General features: G+C 43.6%; 1 protein-coding gene across 3 annotated transcripts in view; it reads right to left on the reverse strand.

The window, feature by feature from the left end:
* tfb1m (transcription factor B1, mitochondrial) overlaps positions 1–26459 on the reverse strand; it is a 59110-nt gene that overhangs the window by 13072 nt on the left and 19579 nt on the right. For all 3 annotated transcript variants that reach the window (XM_085981492.1, XM_085981491.1, XM_085981490.1), the window contains 4 exons: positions 21543–21694; positions 16958–17066; positions 6438–6589; positions 655–774 (listed from right to left, as the gene is read on the reverse strand). In XM_085981492.1, the coding sequence (XP_085837618.1) occupies positions 655–774; positions 6438–6589; positions 16958–17066; positions 21543–21694 (533 nt within the window). The remainder of the gene's footprint in view (positions 1–654; positions 775–6437; positions 6590–16957; positions 17067–21542; positions 21695–26459) is intronic.

Below are 26459 nucleotides of genomic sequence, written 5' to 3' on the forward strand. Positions count from 1 at the left end.
GATTGGAGAAGCTGGGATTGTTCGGCTTGGAGCAGAGAAGGTTAAAGGGAGACCTAATAGAGATATACAAAATTATGAGTGGTTTTGATAGAGCAAGTAGGGAAAAACCGTTTCCTTGGGCAAGTGGGTCGGCATACAAAGTTTTAAAATAATTTTTTTTTAATCTAGAGGGGAAATGAGGAGAAATTATTTCAGAATGTTATGATCTGGAATGCACTATCTGAAAGGGGTGGAATCAGATCTCATAAGAACTTTTCAAATACATTTCCAATTGCCTTTTGAGAGAACTAATTTGCAGGGTTATGGGGAAAAGTTGAGGTGTGGGACTAAATGGACAGCTCTTTCAAAGAGCCGGCACAGGCACGATGGGCTGAATGGCTCCTTTCTGTGCTGTAAGGTTCCATGAAATCCACACCCGATTATAAAGATACTTTTAAATTTAACCACCCATAATTCTGCTTTAGAAGTAGTCACAAGGACAATGCGGGATGGGCAATAAATGCTGGCTTTGCCAGCAGCACCAACATCCCGTGAATGAATAATAACAAAAACAACGATTGCCATATTTATATATTTCAACAAAACAAGGTGTGCACTTCTGATAATCCCACCTCAGGGACTCTTTATTGGAAACTATAGTCAAAAATATCTTACCTTAGGTTTTGGAACAAAGGCTCTGCCTGGAATGGTAAAGCAGCTCTTTACATTACACAAGTACTGAGCCATTACAGACAATCTGCTTCTTTGCCTACTGCCAGTACTTGCTGTGAGACGCTGTAAAAGAAACATGTAGTTTCAAAATCTAAAGTGCATATATTTTAAAATAACAGTTGCTTTGTACAGTCTGTTTACATGAACAGAAATAGTGAGTTTATGAATACACACAAAATATTCACAATCACATCCCTTACAGTCACACAGCTTTCAGTTAACTAATACCAGATGCTGGCTGCAGTTATTCCTTTCTTCCAAAAGCTCAAATAAATCACAAAGGCTAATAGTATGGCTGCTTGATGCAAGTGTAATTGTTTACCTCCTGCTCAACCAGGAAAATTTGTGCGTTACAATTTGCAGATAAAGGGGTGCCATCAACACAATAAACCTAATCTCCTAAACTCATTTTGCTGGACTTCAGGCCTTTCGTTTCGTATATTGTTGACTTTCAGGTTGAACAGCAGCTGTCCGTCTCCCTCCCCTTCCATAATTTTTTTGAACCCCTAGCACCTGGGAGGCAACAAAGCATCCAGGACTCTATAGACATATCAGCAGATTATAAGTGCCTGATTAAAGCAGGTTTAAAAAGTATGCATCAGAGAATCAATTTCAACATTTAATGATATAACTGAATTCAGAATATTTTCCAATTCAGCACAAACTGAAGTTGAAGCTGCTGTATACGATGGGCATGACCTCCAACTTCTGAGGCTCTTTCAATGTTTTAACTGCTGCCCATGCTGTTGATTCTCGCCCATGTTGTTTTGCACCTGGCTCACAAAACTGGAGTTGGCCATTCTTGAATCTTTTTGGTCTTGGTGCAAGACGCAATCATAAATGTAATTTCTTCACCTGCACCTCCTGCTGATGGCCAGAAAGAGCTGGTCGGCTGACAACAGTAGTGACTCCGCATGGTTAGCAGAGATTTTATTTCCACACTGAGAAAAACACTGATTACAAGCTGTCAGAAATTTTAAAATTCAGTATTGGTCGAGCATGCACTGACTTGATTCTGGCTGCCAATCAGAAGAATGCTGATCTGCACTATCACTATGACAGCCATTCATTAATAGACCCACTCCTGATGAGTGCTTTTTCCTTCTGCCTTTCGGAGTCAACACAGCAGCTGCAGACCGAGGAAATTATTAGAATTTGTCCCTTTTACGAAAATAAAACTAAAAACGGGAGTTGAGAGAGTACTCCCACAATTCAAGCTACTTCCCAATGCACTTTACTCGGGCTTAGCACAAATGTCAGCTTCCTGGGGACTGAAACCTGACTGCGTGTAAAGTGAAGAGCATAGTCTACTACATAGCGAACAATGACCCCTTATACCAGCATGGAGTCGGCATCTTCTCAAGTGCCCTCCTGATCTCTCCGATAGATTAAAAAACACATTGACAGACTATGTCACTCAGGCTAAAACTACTCGTGTCACTATCATAAGAAATAGGAGCAGGAATAGGCCACTTGGCCCCTTGAGCCTGCTCTGCCATTCAATCAGATCATGGCTGATCTTGGGCTCAAAGCCACTTCCCCGCCTGCTCCCCATAACCCTTCACTCCCTTATCTTGCAAAAATCTGTCTATCTCCACCTTAAATGTATTTAATGACCCAGCCTCCACAGCTCTCTGGGGCAGAGAATTCCAATTTACAACCCTCTGAGAAGAAATTCCTCCTCATCTCAGTTCTAAAAGGGTGACCCTTTATTCTGAAATTGTGCCCCCACGTTCTAGATTTCCTCACTAGGGGAAATATCCTCTCTGCGTCTACCTTGTCGAGCCCCCTCAGTATCATATGTTTCAATAAGATCACCTCTCATTCTTCTAAATTCCAATGAGTATAGGCCCAACCTTCTCAACCTTTCCTCATAAGTCAACCCCTCATCTCTGGAATCAACTGAGTGAATCATCTCTGACTGCCTCCAATGCAAGTATATCCTTCCTTAAATAAGGAGACCAAAACTGTACACAGTACTCTAGGTGTGGTCTCACCAATACCTTGTACAGTTGTAGCAGGACTTCCCTGCTTTTATACTTCAACCCCCTTGAAATAAAGGCCAACATTCCATTTGCCTTTTGATTACTTGCTGTATCTGTATGCTAACCTTTTGTGTTTCACGCACAAGGACCCCCAGGTCCCTCTGAACTGTAGCATTTTGTAATCTCTCCATTTAAATAATTTGCTTTTTTATTTTTCCTGCCAATGTGGATAACCTCGCACTTTCCCACATTATACACCATCTGCTAAATGTTTGCCCACTCACTTAGCCTGTCTATATCCTTTTGCAGATTCTTTGAGTCTTCTGCACAACTTGCTTTCCCACCCATCTTTGTATCATCCGCAACCTTGGCTACATTATACTTGGTCCCTTCAGCCAAATCATTAATATAGATTGTAAATAGTTGAGGCCCCAGCACCGAGCCCTGTGGCACCCCATAGTTACCGTTCGCCAACCGGAAAATGACCCATTTATCCTGACTCTCTGCTTTCTGTTAGTTAGCCAATTCTCTATCCATGCTAATATATTACCCCCAACCCCGTGAGCTCTTATGCAGTAACCTTTTTATGTGGCACCTTATCGAATGCCTTCTGGAAATCCAAATATACCACATCCACTGGCTCACCTTTGTCCACCCTGCTCGTTACCTCCTCAAAGAACTCCAGCAAATTTGTTAAACATGATTTCCCTTTCATAAAACTATGCTGACGCTGCTTGACTGCATTATGATTTTCCAAATGCCCTGCTACTGCTTCCTTAATGAAGGACTCCAGCATTTTCCAACGACAGATGTTAGGCTAACTGGTCTATAGTTTCCTGCTTTCTGTCTCCCTCCTTTCTTAAATAGGGGTGTTACATTTGCGGTTCACCAATCTGTTGGGACCTCTCCAGAGTCCAGGGAATTTTGGTATATTGCAACCAATGCATCCACTATCTCTGCAGCCACTTCTTTTAAGACCCTGGGATGCAGGCCATTCAGTGTCACTCAGGCTAATACTACTCGTGTCACTATCACAAGTGGTAGCACTTGCCTCTCAATCAAGCTTCAAACCCTATTCCAGAGATTTGAGTACATAATCTAGGCTGACACTTCATACTAAGGGAGTGCTACACTGTCACAGGTGCCGTCTTTTGGACGAGACATTAAAGCTAGGTCCTGATGACCTCTCGGGTAGATGTAAAGGATCTCATGGCACTATTCGAAGAAGAGCAGTGGCATTCTCCAGGTGTCCTGGCCAACATTATCCCTCACCAACATCTCAAACAGATCTGGTCATTTATTTTATTGCTGCTTTTGGGACCTTGATTGTCACGCCTATCTACATTACAACAGTGAAGTGCTTTGGGACATCCTGAGGTTGTGAAAGGCGCTATATAAATGCAAGTTATTCCGTTTTTCTTGTTCATTAAAAGAAAGGAATATACAAAGAAGCAATGTAAGTTAGCCGATTAAAACACTACAGTTCTTTGTGATCTTTTTACATAAACAAACCATTGTGCTCAGAGTTCTTCCTCGATACAGTAATCCGTATACTTGTTTGAATTGAACTCAAGGAACTTGGGCCAGGATTTTGCTCACCTCGGCGGGCAACGTCTGGGGCGGGTCCCGACCCCACTGCTGGCTCTATCCTGCTGTCTAAAATGATATTCCGTTGATAGGGCTTGTTAAGCCCGCCCAGCGAGTTTCCCGGTCCAATTAGAGGAAGCGGGTCTGGTGACGTCATTTCATAATGCGTCATTAGCTGGTTTCCTTAAAGGGACCATGGCCAACTTTATTTTGACATTTGTGCTGTCAGTGTTCTACAGCATTGTGGTGCTGCAAACACTGACAATCACTGCACAGAGCTGCACCCAGGCTCTCCCATGACTCCCTCCATATGCTTATGGAGGGAGTCACAGCACGCAGGGAGGTTGTCTTCCCTTCCCATGGGTGGAAGAGACCTCCCCAGGACATCAACACAGCCTGGTTGCACATTGCACAGGAGGTCACAAGCAGGGACGTGGTCAGGAGGACCTGGGTGCAGTCGCATAAACCTTTCAATTATCTCATTAGATCACGAAACGTTAGTACAAAGCCACACTCGCCTTCATCCTGCTGTGCCACTCATCACATCCCCATCACTCTGCCTTCCCGACCCTACACCTGCACATCCTTACTCACACCAACTTACCTTGCACCTCCACCCATCCCTCTCTACATTATCACATCCCCGTCTCACTAGCCACCCCTCATACTCATCCTAATCCAATCATACCAACTAACAACACACAAGGGTAGCCACTTGGGTGCTTTATCCAATGTTCATGTAATTTTTTTTGTTAATATGCTGTCAAACATTGAAACCTTTATTTTCAACACTGCGTTCTTGGACAGATTTGTGTTCACCTTTGGAAGTGGCTTAGTGAGTTGCAGTGAATGGTGAGACATAACAGTAACCCCGCAATGGTGGTGTGAAAGGAATGGCTTGGACATTGTAGGGATATTGGTGTTGGTGTGGGGTGGTGCCAACCTGGCACATCCTGTGGCAGCCAGGGTCTACAGCATCAAGTGAAGTAAATCTGGCCATGGTGAGGCCATCTCTGGCAGCAATGTGCTCAGGTGCTGATGCCCTGTGCAGCATCAGGTGATTGTGGAGAAGGTTGTTGGTGCTGCTGGTGTTGGGGCTGATTCTGAGGACCAAGGTGAGACAGAAGAATTCTGTCAATGGTGAGAGAGTTCTTCCAATCAGGTGATACTGGATGGAGAGTGGAAAGCCTGCAGAATCTATGCTGGAATGGACTGAGATACAGCTTGTGGCTGAGAAAAGTGAAGGTCTATCAGGTGGGAGCTTTTACTGTACATTTGAAGCTGTCAAGGAATCAGCTGGAGCAATGGCCACTGAACTCACGCCTAAGGTTGACAGTCGTGGTCCCCGAACAGCGTGGTTCCATGAAGTTAAAGAAGCCAACTAGATGTTAATGAGATTAATTGGGTCGCCTGTCAGGTCTGCTCAGCGCTGACAGACTCAACATTGGGAAAGGCACGTGGCGGTGAGTTGACAACGGGGTCTCGACCCACTGTTTAAAAAAAAAACACTTCTCCACCTGACCTGCCACCAATCGCACCTGCTGACCCCTCGCAAAATTCCGACCTTGGTCTGTCACTCGCATCTAACTGTCAGGCACCTTCCAATGCCTCAAGTATAATAAAACTTAGCATCATAGACAAGTGTTTTGCTTGCCCTGATGGTTCACCCATTACAGATAATGGTTCCATCTCTTCTTCAATGCCTGGTAATTAACATTAATTATTTCTCTCACCTAGGTGGATTGGAAATAGGACAGCTGTTTATTTACATAGTCAGGCTCAAGTCCAAACATATTGGAATTTACGTCTGGGTATCGAGAAAATGCTAATGATGTTACAGTGGCCCCAGCCTAACATGTGAAGTCCCCCGACAATTCATATACACAGCAAACAAGGACCAAAGAAATCTCAATGCAGCCACCATAGCTTTCACTTTTAAAATCTTAATGCCTTGGCCTTGCTACAAGCTCACATAAAACATGCAATATAGAAATTCTTATAATTTGAAAGTGGCTGGATCTCCTACTGTAGAAGGTACTTCAAGTTGAAAATAACATTCTCAAATTTAATGCTCAGATACATTCAAAATTATAGTTCCGGAAATAAGACAATGGATACTAAGCACAGGAAAAAGTCAGAATTACCAACACTTACCTCTGCAACCTCCTTTTGAAATGTTAGTGTCATCTGTGTTCTCCCGAAGACAAAAGGTCCGTTCCGATTTGCAACATTCTCCAACCATTTGATAATGAGAGGCGTTGAAACACTAAAAGGAAGGTTCCCAATGATGTGCACATTTGGTGGGCCTGTTCATAACATTTAAAAACCATATATATAGTAAGTGATTGAATAGGGCTAGGACCCAGATTATCATACACCATATTTAAAAAAGAACATCAGTCAGAAGTGGAAATCAACATAAGGTACAGTTCGTTAATAAAAATATATATTTATTCTCCTACCCGAGAGATATAAGCATTTTAACCAACTACTGCAAACTTGATGAAGAACCCTCATTTTGGATCTTCCCAGCCAGTAAGCAGCTCTTCATGCAGGTTTGTAGATTGGCATCCTCCCCAGTCTTAATTGCTGATTGCAGAATCCCAAAGTGATTTCTTAAAAATAGAACCAATCAGTAGCAGTAGGGCTGGGTAGTCCCCACTCTCACAATGCTTGTTGATGGACCCACTGACCACGTCAATGAAACATAGAAAAATTGGAGCAGGAGTAGGCCATTCGAGCCTGCCCCGCCATTCAATATGATCATGGCTGATCCTCTATCTCAATACCATATTCCCACTCTCTCCCCATACCCCTTGATGCCTTTTGTGTCTAGATTCTTAGTTGGATGACAGCCAAACCTGAAATGGAGAGCATCTAGCAATTGATTAAAAATAGTTTTGTCTTAACAGGTAGGTGAATAAATATGTAGCTTCTCTTGACTTCACATGCTGCCACTCTGAACTTTCATCCACTAGTGTGCTGTGCCACCTACACAAATACCATTAATTTCACTGAAATATTTGTGTGTTTAATGACATCCTCTTCCTAGGAGATACATTTGCTCATCTCTGAAGTGTTTCTAGGAGAAAGAAAACTGGTTAGGATAGGATCACTGGTATTTTTCTGGATTGCTCATGTGTACTTCTTGGAAAGTGAACTGAAAGAAAATATCAATGTACAGGAAAAGTTCTGATATCCGGCACCGGCATGATACCGATCTATCAAAAGTTCCGGAGTGGTGAGCGGATTATCTACCCAGGCTGTTTTTAACTAAGAAAAATTTAAAAATCAAGAAATGTGCAATATACAGTAATTGGGTACTCACCTACAGAATGTTGTGTTAAATGGATGGTGAAAGATGCTTGATTAAGTACAGTACTGCCAGTTGATGGTAATCCATAACTCTTTAATTACTTAACAGTAAAACAAAACTTATAAACGACTGTGCAGTACACCAAAACTTAAACGACTGTACAGTACAGTATAAAGTACTGTACGGTGGTTGACTGTACACTTATTCCAAGCCAACTGGTTCATCAGGATCATGCACTTCAACAGATTCTTCAGGCACTTCCACTGCTCCAACTCTTTTGGAAGCTTTCTTAAACATGTCCCGGATGTCTGCTTGCTTACTGGACTCTTGCCTTCTTTGTAGAAAGGTAGACTGCAGAATATGGAGCTGCATAACTACTTGGGCAGAATAGCAAGAACGGCTTTCAGCAAATTTCATGAATGAAGCAAGATCTGCTGCAGCTTTAGCCCAAGAAATCTTGTTCACTTCAGAAATCTCATCGTCTTCATTTTCCATCACACTTTCCTTTTCTTTCTTTGGATTCAAAACAGTCTCCATTATTTCATCAATACTTAGCAAATGCACAACAGCAACTTCTCTATCTGCATCAACCCACTGCTCAATATCACTTTCACTGAGGTGATGTAGAGGGTTTGCTGGGCCTACATCTTTCACCATGTCAGCCATTTCCATTACTGCAGTCTTCCGCGGACGAAGATTGAACCCACGAAATTCCTCCTCTGAAGAAGAACCTTCAGCAAACATTACAGAACGCCACAATTTGCACCAGGCTTGTCTCAAAGTGTGACCTTTCACCAATTTCCAGGAACATGCAACATTAAAGATGGCATCTTTAAGATTGTATTCCTTCTGAAATGCCTGAATACCTGTATTGTCATCTTGGCTTATCAGTCTACGTAGGAAGTCTTTCTTGTAATGACACTTGAGATTTTGGCTAACGCCCTGGTCCATGGGTTGTAGGAGAGAAGTTACATTTGGTGGCAAATAAATGGTGAAAATATTTCCAGAAACCAACTCGGATTCATGCGGATGGGCTCTACAATTATCCAGCAATAAAATGCATTTGCTATCTTCCGGTTTCCTTATTCTACGGAAATGTTCCCTCACAGATGGAGCAAAAGTATGATGGAACCAATTTGAAAAGATTTCCTTATCCATCCAAGCATTTGCTTGAGCTTTGTACTCAACAGGTAAGTGCCTCACATTTTTAAATGCACGGGGATTTTTATACTTCCCAATGATGAGAAGTTTAACCTGGTGTGATCCAGCAGCGTTCGCACATGTTAGCACGGTTACACGATCTTTATTTTTCTTGTAACCTGAAGCATTAGCCTCGCTAGCCCCAGCAAGTGTTGATTCTGGCAAAAACCTCCAAAATAAGCCAGTTTCATCGGCATTGTATTGCTGTGCTGGCGACAAATCATGTTGCTGCACAATCCGATTGAAATAATCGCAGTATTCTTCTGCGGCGTCGTGATCAGCTGATTTCTTCTCCCCGCAAACATCGAGTCGTCGTATCCCATGCCTTGCCTTGAAGCACGATAGCCATCCATCAGAGAAAGCACACTTGTCAGTGAGCTCCATCTTTGCGTAAAAATCCTTCGCTTTTTCGATTAGCATGGGTCCGGAAATCGGAACACCCTCTGAACACTTCAGAGCAAACCAGTCATAAAGCACGGTATCCGGCTCTTCAAGCTTAGGCTTACGAAGCGTGTGCCGTTTCTCTACACTCTTAGATGTCTCCGAGCTTGCATAAAACTTGAGCAGCTTATCCTTCTGCGCTTTGATGTCGTACATTGTTGACGAACCGATTTTGAATTCTTTCATAATGTGCATACGCTTCACTCCCATTTCTAGTCGTTTGCATATATCAATTTTCTGTTTTAAAGTTAACATCACTCTCTTCCTTTTGGTTGAATCAACTTTTGGGATTTCCATAATGCAGTCCAATGAGTTGCAACAGCGTTGGAGACACACAGTCCTGTACTGGAACCCCAAAAAATGGCGGATCAGAAGAGGCTACCGGCAGCGTGGGAGACACACAGTACTGTACTGGAACCCAAAAAAATGGCGGATCAGAAGAGGCTACTGGCAGCGTGGGAGACACACAGTACTGTACTGGAACCCCAAAAAAATGGCGGATCAGAAGAGGCTACCGGCAGCGTGGGAGAACAAGACTCCTGATGCAGGGTTTCTGAGGTGTTCCGACTTCCGCTGGCGCCAAGAGGCCGAGTAGTGGCAGTTTGTAGAACTACCCCCACTGACGAACTCGGCAACCGTTGGAGACTCGGAACCGGCAACATTGCCGGTTACTGAGGCGCTGTTTTCGGGGGGTGAATTCTGCCGGTAGAGCGAGGTTTCCGGACATACAACCTCCGGTTAAACCAAAGTTTCCTGTAAACATGTTTGGGAAGATGGGGCTATCAAGTATAGCAGAGATGTGCTGGGGGGGGTGGGACATTAAGCCCCCTCAGAAGACACAAAATAGTAAAAGATAAAACATTGTACACTTCTCTCAAAACATCCCTCCTATCTAACAAGTTGCATATTTTTGGCATTTTTTAAAACACTGCAGTGCATTTGAATATAGGTTTTCACGATGGGCTTTTCCGTTTTGAGTGTAATTATTTTCCCCAACTTTATAATTTGCAACTGAAGCTGGCCACCCTTCAACAATACACATGGACTCCATTATGCATTCAAATAAAGACAGTCTAAGTGCACTCATTTGATGCATGCACATCACTACTGTCTTTATCTGACATCCATAAATAATTAGCTTTTTTCTAAGAATACTATAATTAACAAAATGCTCCCTAGATCCTTATAATAAATGTTAGCGCACATTAGAAGTTTACAGAAAATTGCAGAATTTGTACAGCAGAAATCTTCTTTACACATGTTAATGGCCCGGAATTTGCAGTCAGTGGCAAAGCGACGGCGCTCGCCGTTGACCCCGAAGAAAGCTGCCCACAAAGATCTAGCGATCTCTGTGGCATGAATTTCACTTCTCTGAATGTTCATTTTATTCTGGCGCCAAGTCAAAGGGATTTCCAGCGTCCAGCAACAGTAATGTCATCAAGCTGGCTAAGCAGCCAATCACACTGAAGAATTCTCACAGACAGCAAACCAGGGGGTAAATAATTAATCATTTTAGAACAAAATAAAGATTGGACATACACATGGGATTAAGGTAGAAGCTGAAATATCATAAACAAACTTAAAAAAATTATATTAAAACCACAGATTTTTTTTATCATAATGGAAAAATTTGACATTCCACAATTATAAAATTAGTTTCTCAGGGCCAGAACGGTTGTTCAGCAGTCAGTACCCAGTTACACCTCTTTCAACAAGCCTCAACTTTTTCTGGGGTTTTTAACAGCAATATTCCTGCGTAAAAGGGGACGTTTTCGCTAGGTCAGTGTGATTTGAATTGATTGCCGGCTCCAGGGAGTTCCACAGCGCAGCCTGTGGAGGAGCAGGGAATGACTGACAGCAACTTCTGGATTTCCCCATTTATCTGCGCATGTGCTGACTCCAAAGTTACTGTCACCTTCAGAGGAGTAATGACGGTGAACGCTGACAGCTTCGGCGTCATTACTACCGCAATATCCGGGCCAATATTTTGTATGTAAAGTTTTATTGCACAAATTCGCTGAAAGATATTCCATGTGCACATCATAACTAGAATAGCACATTTACTACATTATAATAGCGACTACACTTCAAAAGTACTTCATTGGTTATAAAGTGCTTTGGGACATCCTGAGGTTGTGATAGGTGCAACTACTATAAATCAACACAATTATGAAACACAATTGTAATAATGTAATACAATGTAAAATGCTGAAATCAGATGTATTGCCTATTTATGCTTTACGTCTATACCACTTTCTTTTTAACTGCATTACTATAATTCCAGAAATTGTAATAATACACTGACATTTTTAAATAGCCCACTACAGCCCTTTTTGTCACTTTACACGGCTTGACTTAATTTTTTATTAATTTTCAAAGCTTCAACTATTCTGCTTGGCCACAAGGTGGCACCAAAACTCAATTTGAATCCACATTTCCATAATAGAGCTAAACTTCAAGGCGGCAAGGATTCATACCTGACTCACTTGCTGAATTACCGATTCCAGCCTCTCTGCTGGGAGGCAAGTAATTTCCAAGAAGATAGCAAACCACAAGGGAAATTGCCACTGGGTCACTCTCAGGCTACTGCAATGTCAGCTTTGACTCAGTGGGTAGCACTCTCACCTCTGAGTCAGAAGTTTGTGGGCTAAGTCACACTCCAGAGACCTGAGCACATAATCCAGGCTGATACCCCAGTGCGAAGGAGTGCTGGTCTGTTGGATGAGATGTTAAACCAAGGCCCCATGTGCCCCCTCAGGTGTATGTAAAAGATCCCATAGCACTATTTCAAAGAAGAGCTCTCCCCGGTGTCCTGGCCAATAGTTATCCCTCAACTAACATCACTAAAACTTTGGACTTTGAAAAGCGTTTGATGAAGTGCCACATAACAGACTTGTTAGTAAAATTGAAGCCCATGGGATGAAAGGGGCAGTGACAGCGTGGATACAAAATTGGTTGTGAGATGGAGATTAGCAGCAGACGGCTGATTTTTGGGCTGCAGAGAAGGATTGGAGTCAGTATTAGGATGATTGCTCTTTCTGATATATATTAATGACCTGGAATTGGGTATACAGGGCATAATTTCAAAATTTACAGATGACGCAAATCTTGGAAATGTAGTAAACAATGAGGAGGACAGTAGCAGGCCTCAGGAGGACATAGACAAACTGGTGAAATGGGCAGACACATAGCAATTGAAATTTAACAGAGAAGTGTGAAGTGATGCATTTTGGAAGGAGAATTGACAAGAGACAGCATAAACTAAATGGTATAATTTTAAAGTGAGTGCAGGAATAGAAAGACCTGAGGGTTCAAATACACAAATCTTTGAAGGTGGCAGGACAAGTTGATAAAGCTGTTTTTAAAAAAAAAAGCATACGGGATCCTTGGCTTTATGAATAGAGGCATAGAGGACAAAAGCAAGGAAGTTATGCTAATTATGCCTAATTCTGAGCATCACACTTTAGAAAGGATGTCAAGTCCTTGGAGAGGGTGCAGAGATTTACAACAACAACTTGCATTTATACAGCACCTTTAACATAGTAAAAACGTACCAAGGCACTTCAGAGGAACATTATCAAATAAAATTTGACACTGAGCCACATAAGGAGATATTAGGGCAGAAGAGGTAGGTTTAAAAAAAGACTTACATTTATATAGCGCATTTTAAGACATCCAGACATCCCAAAGCGCTTTACAGCCAATGAAGTACTTGTTTGGCATGTAGTCACTGTTGTAATGTGGGAAACGCGGCAGCCAATTTGCACACAGCTAACTCCCACAAACAGCAATGTGATAATGATCAGATAATCTGTTTTTGTTATGTTGATTGAGGGATAAATATTGGTCGGGACACTGGGGATAACTCCCCTGCTCTTCTTCGAAATAGTGCCACGGGATCTTTTACGTCCACCTGAGAGCAGACAGGGTGAGCAGACAGGACCATGGTTTAATGTCTTATCTGGAAGACGGCATCTCCAACAGCACTCCCTCAGTATCGCACTGGAGTGTCAGCCTAGATTTTTATGCTCAAGTCCCTGGAGTGGGACTTGAAGCCACAACCTTCTGACTCAGAAGCGAGGGTGCTACCAACTGGAGTATCTTAAGGGAGGAGAGAGAGGCAGAGGGGTTTAGGGAAGGAATTCCAGAGCTTAGGGCCTAGGCAGCTGAAGGCACAGCCGCCAATGGTGGATTGATTAAAATCGGGAATGCACAAGGCCAAAAATAGAGGAGCTGTAGGGCTGGAAGAGGTTAGAGATAGGGAGGGGCGAGGCCACAGAAGGATTTGAAAACAAGGATGAGAATTTTAAAATTGAGGCGTTGCCGGACCGGGAGCCAACGTAGGTCAGCGAGCACAGGGGTGATGAGTGAATGGGACTTGGTGCGAGTTAGGACACGGGCAGTAGAGCTTTGATGAGCTCACGTTTATGGAGGGTGGGAGATGGGAAGCCAGTCAGGAGCACATTGGAATATTAAAATCTAGAGGTAACAAAGGCATGGATGAGGGTTTTTGCAGCAAATGAGCTGAGGCAGGGGCGGAGTCAGGTGATGTTCCGGAGGTGGAAATAGGCAGTCTTAGTGATGGCGGATATGTGGTAGGATGCTCATCTCGGGGTCAAATATGACACCAAGGTTGTAGACGGTCTGGTTCATCCTCAGACAATTGCCAGGGTGTTTGTGGCGGGGGCCGAAGACAATAGCTTTGGTCTTCACAATATTTAGTTGGAGGAAATTTCTGCTCATCCAGGACTGGATGTCGGACAGTCTGACAATTTAGGGACAGTGGAGGGGTCGAGAGAAGTGGTGGTGAGGTACAGCTGGGTGTCGTCAGCGTACATGTGGAGCCTGACTTTTATTTTTTGGATCATGTCTCCAAGGGGCAGCAGGTAGATAAGAAATAGGAGGGGGCCAAGAATAGACCCTTGGGGGACTCCAGAGGTATCGGTGTGGGAGCAGGAAGAGAAGCCATTGCAGGTGATTCTCTGGCTACGACTGGAATGGTACCAGGGATGAGAGGTTTCAGTTATCTGGAGAGACCGGAGAAGTGGGATTGTTCTCCTTAGAGCAAAGAAGGTTAAGGGGAGATTTAATAGGCGTGTTCAAAATCATGAAAGGTTTTGACAGAATAGATAGAGAGAGAGCTGAATTCTAGAGCTGAGGTGAGAGTGACTGCCCTTGACCGAGTGTGGAATCAAGGCGCCTTAGTCAGGGAGAAAATTCGCCACTGGCTGGTGTCAAACCTAGCACAAAGGAAGATGGTTGTGGTTGTTGGAGGCCAATCATCTCAACCCCAGAGCATTGTTGCAGGAGTTCCTCAGGGCAGTGTCCTAGGCCCAGCCATCTTCAGCTGCTTCATCAATAACCTTCCCTCCATCATAAGGTCAGAAGTGGAGGTGTTCGCTGATGCTTGCACAGTGTTCATTTCCATTCGCAACTCCTCAGATAATGAAGTAGTCCGTGCCCGCCTGCAGCAAGACCTGGACAACATTCAGGCTTGGGCTGATAAGTGGCCAGTAACATTCGCGCCATACAAGTGCCAGGCAATGACCATCTCCAACAAGAGGGATTCTAGCCACTTCCCCATAACATTCAACAGAATTACCATCGCTGAATCCCCCACCATCAACATCCTGGAGGGTCACCATTGACCAGAAACGTAACTGGACCAGCCACATAAATACGGTGGCTACAAGAGAAGGTCAGAGGCTGGGTATTCTGCGGCGAGTGACTCACCTCCTGCCTCCCCAAAGCCTTGCCACTATCTACAAGGCATTAGTCAGGAGTGTGATGGAATGCTCGCCACTTGCCTGGATGAGTGCAGCTCCAACAACACTCAAGAAGCTCGACACCATCCAGGACAAAGCAGCCCGCTTGATTGGCACCCCATCAACCACCTTAAACATTCACTCCCTCCACCACCAGCGCACTGTAGCTGCAGTGTGTACCATCTACAAGATGCACTGCAGCAACTCACCAAGGCTTCTTCGACAGCAACTCCCAAACCCGCGACCTCTTCCACCTAGAAGGACAAGGGCAGCAGGCGCATGGGAACACCACCACCTCCAAGTTCCCCAACAAGTCACACACCATCCTGACTTGGAAATATATTGCCATTCCTTCATCGTCATTGGGTCAAAATCCTGGAACTCCCTCCCTAACAGCACTGGGAGTACCTTCACCTCACGGACATCAGCTGTTCAAGAAGGTGGCTCACCGCCACCTTCTCAAGAGCAATTAGGGATGGGCAATAAATGCTGGCCTTGTCAGCAACGCCCACATCCCAGGACCGAATTTAAAAAAATTACCACTGGCAGGAGGGTCGGAATGCATTGCCTGAAAGGGTGTTGGAAGCAGATTCAATACTAAATTTCAAAACCGAATTGGATCTCTACTTAAAAAAGAAAAATTTGCAAGGCTATGGAGAAAGAACAGGGGGGTGTGACTAATTTGTAGCTCTTTCAAGAGAGCCAGCACAGGCCTGATGGCCCGAATGGCCTCCTTTTGTGCTGTATGTGCCTTGTTTCCCTATATTACAACAGTCACTGCACTTCAAAAAGTACTTAATTGTCTGTAAAACACTTTGGGGTGTCCTGAGGTCGTGAAAAGTGCTATATAAATGCAAGTTCTACTTTCTTACTAAAGGCTACATCAACAGCGGCATTGCAGTCTGCCTGGGAGCAGTTCACTTGCCCACCATCATGACTGCAACTGATGTGTGCCTATGAGAGAATAGATTAACCAGAGGAATCTCATGAAAGACAAAGCCATAAAACTGACCTATAGGCAAGAAGCTATAGTTCTTACCTCTATAATGACCCTCCTATATAATCACAAAGACCATCTTGATTTACAATTTATTTGAAGGTGGGAGGGAAAAGGGTAAAGAACTGATATGATTAACAGATAAATGCAAACAGTTGTGCATTTCGCTCTCCTCCATAGTGTGATCCATTGTAACAATGAACCCTATTAAGCAGCCTAGCAATGAACTGATATTTGATTTTGTCTGGTTAATTGGAGGGTCAAAAGTCAGTTGAACTCAGATTCAGTAACGGCCACGGTAATTGTGAAGTGTTTTCCTTCTGCACCATTTTGCAATTCCAGGAGCAACTTGCCTTATTATTCATTTTTTTTCTTCTGTTAGTTCTGTTCATTAGTTACACAAAATGTTTACATTCGCCTCAGTTTCGCAAATACACAGTGTAACATGCTTTTTATCTTGGTCTAGACAGTAACTACTTTTTTTTAATGAGGCAGAACCATTCACTGGCTTATAACAATTACAAAACTGAATGCATTTCTGTAACATCTGGAACAGGGTGTCACTTAATATGTATATATCAACAGAGGAGCTGCATTCTTTAAAGAGGTCATTTTCTTTTCACATTCTATGGCTCCTTGGCAGATGTTGCAGAAACACTTTTCAATACCATTACCGTAAATATGCAAGTCCCTTTGAATTATGGCACTAGTACCATACATAAAATTATTTAAACACAAGGTCAATGACTAGTCTTAAGAAAAAATGAATAATTCAATAGCTTTTAGCTACAGTGATGCATCAATTATATAAACTGGGACCAGTTAACATTCAGAATTCATCTTCAATTTATTTTTCAGCATGCATGCAATATAGTTAATATAGTACAAATCTCAGAGATAAAAAACATTCTCAAATTAACTAATGTCTGATAACCCATTATCATACAAAACTTACCATCTTCCCACTCATTTCGAAATTGCTTTGGAAAAGCCCTTTCCATTTTATAGGTCAGGATGTCTCCATGAACAATACACATTTTCCCAGGTGCTGCTTCGGCCAGCAACTATATGTACACAAAGTGATTATTGTATTATAAAAAAGTTTTTTATCCACATTTTCCAATGTAATTTCTGTTACTAATACAGCAGCCAGTATTATGACTTCAGAGTTTATACTGTACTATATAAAAAGATTACCCTGGGGGGGAAAGAGAGGGAGAGAAGAAAGCAATTCTAATCTGAAGTACTCCACACATGTATACATAAAACATACAGAAGGTCTTCTACCCAGTTGGAGATAGCAAGGTTCTGCATAAATATTGGAAGAATGTGGATACTACTTAGATCTTTTGTGACAGGTCTGTTTTGGTCAGGAGTCCCAACATTTGCCCAAGATAGTGATTACTTTCAAATACTGATTTAGGTGGACAGCACTGTTGTGTTTCTTATTTTAGCAAACTGCTCCTAGACCTCAGCCAATGCCACTCAACTTGGTTTGGTGTAACTGTATAAACTGAGTAAACTTTAGGTAAATTATTCAAAACACAAACCAGATGGACTTAAAAAAAACTTAGAACACTTTTGTACTGAGTTTTACCCACTAGCACATCATATATATTTTTGTAGCAGTTGCTTTTGTGTCTGGTATGGGAGAAATGGGTTTTGCTTCTTGGGACACTGGCACCAGTACTGGGGCAGGAGGGAGCTGTTCCGTTGGGACGGACTCCACTTGGCCAGTGCTGGGACTAGAGTCCTGGCGAATCATATATGTGCGGGTTAGGTTGATTGGCCATGATAAAAATAAAAAAAATTGGCCCTTAGTGTTAGGGGGGATTAAATACGTGGGGTTACGGGGATAGAGCTTGGGTGGGATGGCTGTCGGTGTAGGGACCGGGTGCTAGGGTTTGGATGATCAGCCATGATCTCGTTGAATGGCGGAGCAGGCTCGAAGGGCCGAATGGCCTACTCCTGCTCCTATCTTCTATGTTTCTATGTATAACTAGGGCTGTAGAGACGGCTTTAAACTAATTAGTGGGGGGGAGGTTTCTAGAGAGCAAATAACAGAAATGACAACGGAGAAGGTCATAGACTTAGGTAGCAGTGGGGAAATTAAAAAACAGAACGTGTCAGAAAGGGACAGAAGGTATGGAGTAAAAGGTAAAGTAGTAAAAGGGGAAAAAACAGGAACTAAGGGTCACAAAACATATTTGAAAGTTCTTTATCTGAATGCACGTAGCATTCGTAACAAAATGAATGAGTTAACGGCACAAATAACTACATATGGGTATGATCTTGTGGCCATTACAGAAACATGGCTGCAGGTTGACCATGACTGGGAATTAAACATACCAGGTTATTTAACAATCAGGAAGGACAGGCAGGAAGGGAGGGGAGGTGGGGTGGCTATGCTAATAAAGGAAGGAATCACTATAATACAGAGAAATGATATTGGGTCAAAGGAGCAGGATAGTGAAACAGTTTGGGTAGAGATAAGGAATAATAAGGGGAAAAAAACACTAGTGGGCGTAGTCTATAGGCCTCCGAACAGTTGCAACTCTGTTGGACGGAGTATTAATCAGGAAATAGTTGAGGCTTGTAATAAGGGAACAGCTATAATTATGGGGGATTTTAACTATCATATTAACTGGACAAATCAAACTGGGCAGAGCAGCCTTGAGGATGAGTTCATTGAGTGTATTAGGGATGGGTTTCTTGAGCAGTATGTAACTGAACCGACCAGGGGGCAAGCAACCTTAGATTTGGTCCTGTGTAATGAGACAGGATTAATTAAAAATGTCCCAGTAAAGGATCCCCTTGGAATGAGTGACCATAACATGGTTGAATTCCATATTCAAGTAGAGGGTGAGAAGGTTGGATCTCAAACAAGCGTGCTGAGCTTGAATAAAGGAGACTATGAAGGTATGAGAGCGGAATTGAGTAGAGTGGACTGGGAAAATAGATTAAAGGGTAAGACGGTACATGATCAGTGGTGTACATTTAAGGAGTTATTTTACAACTTCCAAAAAATATATATTCCACTGAGGAAAAAAGGGTGTAAAAGAAAAGATAGCCATCCGTGGCTAAGTAAAGTAATTAAGGATAGTATCCGACTAAAAACAAGGGCATATAAGGTAGCCAAATCTAGTGGGAAGATAGAAGATTGGGAAGTCTTTAAAAGACAGCAAATAATAACTAAAAGATTGATTAAGAAAGGGAAGATAGATTATGAAAGTAAATTAGCAAAAAATATAAAAACGGATAGCAAAAGTTTCTATAGTTATATAAAAAGAAAAAGGGTGGCTAAAGTAAATGTTGGTCCCTTAGAGGATGAGACTGGGAAATTAATGGTGGGAACCATGGAGATGGCAATAACGCTGAACAAATATTTTGTATCAGTCTTTACGGTAGAGGACACTAAGAATATCCCAACACTGGACAAACAGGGGGCTCTAGGGGGAGAGGAGCTGAATACGATTAAAATCACTAAGGAAGTGGTACTTGGTAAAATAATGGGACTTAAGCCGGATAAATCCCCTGGACCTGATGGCTTACATCCTAGGGTCTTGAGGGAAGTGGCGGTAGGGATTGTGGATGCATTGGTAATAATTTTCCAAAACTCCCTGGACTCAGCAAAGGTCCCAGCAGATTGGAAAACTGCTAATGTAACACCCTTATTTAAAAAGGGTAGTAGGCAGAAGGCTGGAAACTATAGACCTGTTAGCCTAACATCTGTGGTTGGTAAAATGTTAGAGTCCATTATTAAGGAGACAGTAACGGGACATTCGGATAAACATAATTTAATAGGACAAACTCAGCATGGTTTCATGAAGGGGAAGTCATGTTTGACAAATTTGCTTGAGTTCTTTGAGGAAGTAACATACAGGGTGGATAAAGGAGAACCAGTGGACGTGGTGTATTTAGACTTCCAAAAGGCATTTGACATTGTGCCACACAAAAGATTATTGCTCAAGATAAAAAATCACGGGATTGGGGGTAATATTCTGGCGTGGGTGGAGAATTGGCTCTCTAACAGAAAGCAGAGAGTTGGGATAAATGGTTCATTCTCAGACTGGCAATCAGTAACTAGTGGTGTTCCGCAGGGGTCAGTGCTGGGTCCCCAACTCTTTACAATCTATATTAACGATTTGGAGGAGGGGACCGAGTGTAACATATCAAAGTTTGCAGATGATACAAAGATGGGAGGGAAAGTAGTGAGTGAGGAGGACATAAAAAACCTGCAAAGTGACATAGACAGGCTAAGTAAGTGGGCAGAGATTTGGCAGATGGAATACAATACTGGAAAGTGTGAGGTTATGCACTTTGGCAGGAAAAATCATAGAGCAAGTTATTATCTTAATGGCAAGAAACTGGAAAGTACTGTAGTACAAAGGGATCTGGGGGTCCTGGTGCACGAAACTCAAAAAGTTAGTATGCAGGTGCAGCAAGTGATCAAGAAGGCCAATGGAATGTTGGCTTTTATTGCTAGGGGGATAGAATATAATAACAGGGAGGTATTGCTGCAGTTATACAAGGTATTGGTGAGACCGCACCTGGAATACTGCATACAGTTTTGGTGTCCATACTTAAGAAAAGACATACTTGCTCTCGAGTCAGTACAAAGAAGGTTCACTCGGTTAATCCCGGGAATGAGGGGGTGGTCATATGAGGAAAGGTTGAGTAGATTGGGACTCTACTCATTGGAGTTCAGAAGAATGAGAGGCGATCTTATTGAAACATATAAGATTGTGAAGGGGCTTGATCGGGTGGATGCGGTGAGGATGTTTCCAATGATGGGTGAAACTAGAACTAGGGGGCATAATCTTAAAATAAGGGGCTGCTCTTTCAAAACTGAGATGAGGAGAAACTTCTTCACTCAGAGGGTGGTAGGTTTGTGGAATTTGCTGCCCCAGAAAGCTGTGGAAGCTACATCGTTAAATAAATTTAAAACAGAAATAGATAGTTTCCTAGAAGTAAAGGGAATTAAGGGTTACGGGGAGCAGGCAGGAAATTGGACATGAGTCTAGGTTCGGAATGGTCATGGCCCTGTGGGTAGTGGAGCGGGCCCAGGGGCCGTGTAGCCTGGTTCTGCTCCTACTTCTTGTGTTCTAATTCTGTGTTAGATTTCAGGAGATGGTTTTATTCCTGTTCCTGGCTGGGGTGGAGATTGCCTTTACAGAAGGTAAGTACTGTAGAAAATATAGGGACAGAGTGATCTCCTGGAAGAGTTTCGATCGCCTAGATGGGTCGGAGAGGAATTTCCCAGATTTTTTCTCCCAAATTGGCCATTGGGTTTTTTATCTGGTTTTTCGCCTCTCCCGGGAGATCACATGGGTTCGGGTGTGATGGAGAGTGATAGAAGATTTGAGGTTAGGATCAGATCAGCCATGATCTTATTGAATGGTGGAGCAGGCTCGAGGGGCCGATTGGCCTACTCCTGCTCCTATTTCTTATGTTCTTATGTCACAAGACAAGCCACCATACAACACTGCTTCCTTATATTAGTTTATTTGATTAGGAGTCATTACTAAGCAGAGTGCTACCTGTAAGCCAGGAATAAATCTGGTATCCTTTTCCACCACAAGCAGTTCTGCAATACCAGCGTTGAGAATTGATCGAGTGATGCCGCCTGGCCCTGGGCCCACTTCACAGACACACGAGTTCCTCAAATTCCCAGCTTGCCGAACTATTTTATCTGAAAGGGATATTTTTAATGTTAATCAAAATAATATCCTTATTTAATTCCAAACTGTTAAAACTTCAACAGTTCAATACAATTGATGAACTAAAGTATGTATGAACTTCACTTTTACAGTTTCACTCAGTCTGATCTTTAACTTCTGTACCTGTGCTGTTTAACATTAGATGTCACCCCAACAACACACAAATAAACACACACAAGGGAATTTAAAACTACTCTGATCTGGTTAAGGGCATCTTTAGGTGTCACTTTTGCGTTGTAAAGCATGCAAGGAAAAAAAGTTATGCGTTGGTTCATTTAGTGGCACTCTGAGGGTTAAATTTATTGGCCCAGAATTTGCTGACAAACTAACAGCGAGTTTAATGGCGCTCGCTTTTATTAACGCATAATTATACGGCAACTTGTGGCGAGGAAGAGATACCCCGTGAATTTCAAATCGCCACAAGTTGCTAGACGATTTTCTGGCTCCGCCCTTAGCCTTGCGAAAGCGGCACCTCGCCCTCAACCTCCCCGTTATTTTTTTAAAACTTGCTGGATTTGCACATTAAACGCGAATTAAACTCGTCGCAGACATTTAGGGCTCACACTTAACAGCCTAAGTAGCCTTTTAACGAAAAAGTCTAACTAATGGAGCAAGCCGCGATGCCCGCTCCAGCAAGATCTGGCCATTGAAACCATCTATGATCGTCTTTCACAACAATACAAAAGGTACGTTTTTATCTTCCCACCTCAATAGAAACATGCCACGTATACAGGAATATATAACATGTATATACTTCTAGCCAGATGCAAAAAGCAAACAGGAACAACTATCCTCCTTACAGTATGCTTTGTGTTTTTATTAAATAACAATTATCGATGGCTAAACATTGTGAACACTATAAACTCAAGGCCACTCTCAAAATCAACATCTACTTATGTTATTAAAACTGAGCTTTCAAGTCCAGCTCTTGTTCCAGCAATTTTACTGGTCTATGGTGACCATATGATCCATTCCTCCCTGACCTAATCAGCAGGAATGTCATGCCAAAGTCTCTATTACTTCCAGGATACAGGCATATCCCTGCTCTGCCTCGCGACCCACCTCCCTATTAGCCCAATCTCACACTCAAATACTCCTCCCAGCAGTGACTCAAAGTCTTTGGGTGAAAAATTGAGTCGCGCCCCCTTTGGGGCGCTAACTTCGCCGGGGCGCTATTTTTAGCACCCCGGCGACGGAAATTGAGTGGTAGCGCCACAAGAGGGAAGCGGGGCGCTACTGGAAGTGCCCCGCCTCCCTCTTGGGGCGCTGCGAGGGAATATCGTGGCGCTATGTACCGCAGCTCCACGCACTGCGGCATGTTGCGCCGCGATATTGCGGGCCTTCTTCCCCTTCTTAAAGGGGAGGGGCCTTGCACAGCGTGACTTGGGGCCCAGCTGGGCCCTCGGGGATCGGGAGTGCCGGCAAAAGAGCCAGGCAGTCAAGAGAAGTGCCGGGCTCATGGAGCGCAGCCAGCACTCCATGGGGGTGGGGGGTGGGGTGGGTAAGGAGGCCGGGGACGGGAGCAGACACAGGTGCTGGCCAGCAACAAAAATGGCCGCCCGGCATTTTGCCTTTAAATAGCGCCTCCCCAGCCGCAGGTAGGCCCCTCTGACCCAGTCGGACATAGCGTCCAGCAGTAAGTCAGGGGGCGCTACCAAAGATCGCGGCCTAGGTGCGAGCGGGGCGCTGCGCACAGTGATGACGTAATCGCCGGCAGCGCGCTACCGGTTACCCCCACCGCTAACCACCCACTAAATTTCGTGGGAGGTGTGTAAGAATAAAAATATATGTTTTGTATGTGTGATGGATTCGAGGCTATTAATATAAGATGTATGTAATAAAGATAAATTTGATGTGTATGGATCTCCCCTGGGTAAGGCAACGGCGCGAAACTTAACCAAGGAAACCTGCATAACAGGATAACTCCCCACAGAGACACCATCGAAACTCAAGAGCCACTAAAAGGTGTCAACAAACAATTAACTTAAGCAAGAAATGGCACCAGCCACTGCAGACAGACACATGTTCAAAGGAAAGCCAATCAAGAACTGCCATGAAACTAAGACCTAATACTGGGGTCTTAGCAATTTAGACTAGAGACAGTGGACTTAAAAAGATATAAAACAAGGAACCCAAAGGCTCTCTCTCTCCCCGGATGACCATGCAGAAAAACAAGAAGCCCTCCCTCTACAGACCAGACCAAGGAGCAAGGAAAAAGGCCGCGTGCATTGCTTGACTCGGAAGTACAAGTCTCTGTAAATCTAACCCATTACCTTACGTGTTGTAATTGAGTAGAGTCCATAAATACCAGTAGGCTATTGTTTTGATGTGCATGAGTGTGTGTGTTTAATAAACTTGCATGAGTGTATGTGTTTAATAAACTTATTCCAAATTGTTTCAAAAGAATTGGTCTTGCTGTCGATTTAATGCCAGTTGAAATAAAAAGCTTACAGTTGGCAGCGCTGCGCCCGGGCACTAGTTGCTTTGCGCCCCATTAGCGCCCTCTTAGGGAGCTAACGGGAGGCACAAAGCAACCAAATTTCCCCTCCCTGGTTTCTAGCTTTCCTGGCTGCAGACACTATGGGCTGGACTTTCCAAGCCCCAAGGAGACGGGACAGCCGTTAAAATCAGAGAATGTGGGGGCGGATGGCAAACCCGCCCCCATGCCCTTTTGCCACAAGGCGGGAGGATGTGCAGCTTCGGGTCCTGTCTCCTGGAGGCAGGAAAGGCGTTTAATCGTTTTAACTGCCTGTTAACAGGTAGTTAACAAGCAGAAAAAAGGATTAGTGCCATTTACCTTCACAGGTGAAGGCTTTCCGACCTCGGAGAACCCCACCGGGTTGGAGGAGACGTGGAGGAGGTCTGCAGTGGTCGGAGGCACTTGGAAGTAAGGTGTAGAGGTGAGTGATGGGTGCAAGTGTGGAGTGGTAAGTATGCAAGGTGAGTGATATGTTTAAAAAAGTGTGCACTTACCTTGTTTTCTTTCTACAGCCTTTAGCCGCGCTGGAACGGGAGAGCCGACATTCTCCTAGTCAATTTCACATAATGGCTGTTGGATCCTCTGCTCCTACAGACATGTGAAATTAACAAAGTTGAAAGGTTTGATGAGTCCTCACCACAAAGGCTCATCAAACTAAAGAGAATGTCAGTGTTTGACAGCTTCACAGAGCTGTCAAACGCTGTCATTTCTTCTTTTAAAAAGTCTCGACAGATAGCACGTCTGACGTTGACGTGATCTGTCAGTGACTTCCTCCCTAATTGGCCTGCTGAGCCCGCAGGACGGGCTTAACAAGCTCAATCAGGGGAAAATCCCTCTGATTGGTCAAGCGAGGATGGAGGCGGTACAGGAAACTTTCTGGTATCCGGCACTGACGGGACCGAGCTGGTGCCGGTCGATCAACACTGCCGGAGAAACCAGCGCTAATGTTAAAACATACGGAAAGCAACAAACCCAACAGCTTCAAAACAGTCGGCGCAGCTTGCAAGCGTCTCTGTAGCTAAGCAACAGCTTCAGCTAGACGCTTGCAGAGCCAGGAATGGAGAAAAAAAGCAACGAAAAGTAAAAAAAGTTATCTGAACCGACTCCTGAATTTTGCCGGTGGATAGAGCATTCCGGAGATTTAACCTCCGTTTAAACGAAAGTTTCCTGTACATTGACACGGCAAGCAGCAGTCCCCGCCTCCATTCACAAAATCCAGCGCTATGGCTGTTGTGAGGTAGTGGGAACCTACCTAAACTCAATTTACTCCCCTAACACTACACCCCACCAACCTTAAGTACAATCTAGCGTCACCTCGTTTGTATGCCCCATTCTATGGCCTCATCCTAAACCCATCTCCCCTGCATGCAACCCCGTAAGACACACAGCCCAACCTCTTGCCCATATCAGCTCCACCCCACCAACCAAGAAATCACCAAGCCACAGGCCAGTGTGCAGCCTTCACCTTTAGCCTGCAAGCAAACATGCAGATGGTGGTAACCTTTGGCTTAGTGGTTGCATTTCCACCTCTATGAGTCAGAAGGTGAAGAGTCTGAAGCCCGCTCCAGACAGTCTCAGTGACTGAAGACCAGAGCTCTGGCTCTGAAGTCTGAGTTAACATCCAGCAGGATACTTGTGTCTGGTGGATACCCTCCCCCTCATCATATGGGTTGTGGGAGTCCATAAAGCCCTCCCACCATATAGGACTAACCTATACCCTACTGGCTGGTAAGATGACTACGGCCATGGAAGGAGCTTTCACGAGCCTCTCAAACTGTTTATCGGCCTGAAAATTCTTCAACTACTTCACACTCTTCTCCAAGGGAAGACTATGAAGATACGGGAAAAAAACACCTGAAGACGATCTACTAATACTAAATCCTTTTAACATTTAAAAACTAATGATCTTCCATGAATGAAGTAATGGAGAGGTTTGATAAAGGTATGCTGATGATGTGTATATGGACTTTCAGGGGCAATTACAGAGTGGATACGAAATTGGCTAAGGGACAGAAAGCAGAGAGTCGTGGTGAAAGGCTGTTTTTCAGGCTGGAGAGAAGTATACAGTGGTGTCTCCTAGGGGCCGGTATTAGGACCACTGCTCTTTTTAATATATATTAATGACCTGGACTTGGTATTCAGGACATAAGTTCAAAGTTTGCAGATGACATGAAACTTGGAAATGTAGTAAACAGTGAGGGGGATAGTAACAGACTTCAGAAGACATAGACAGGCTGTTGAAATGGGCAGACACATGG

This window comes from Somniosus microcephalus, chromosome 3, assembly GCF_052327205.1.
Source record: "Somniosus microcephalus isolate GS21.2 chromosome 3, FLI_Smic_1.0, whole genome shotgun sequence".
NCBI lineage: Eukaryota > Metazoa > Chordata > Chondrichthyes > Squaliformes > Somniosidae > Somniosus > Somniosus microcephalus.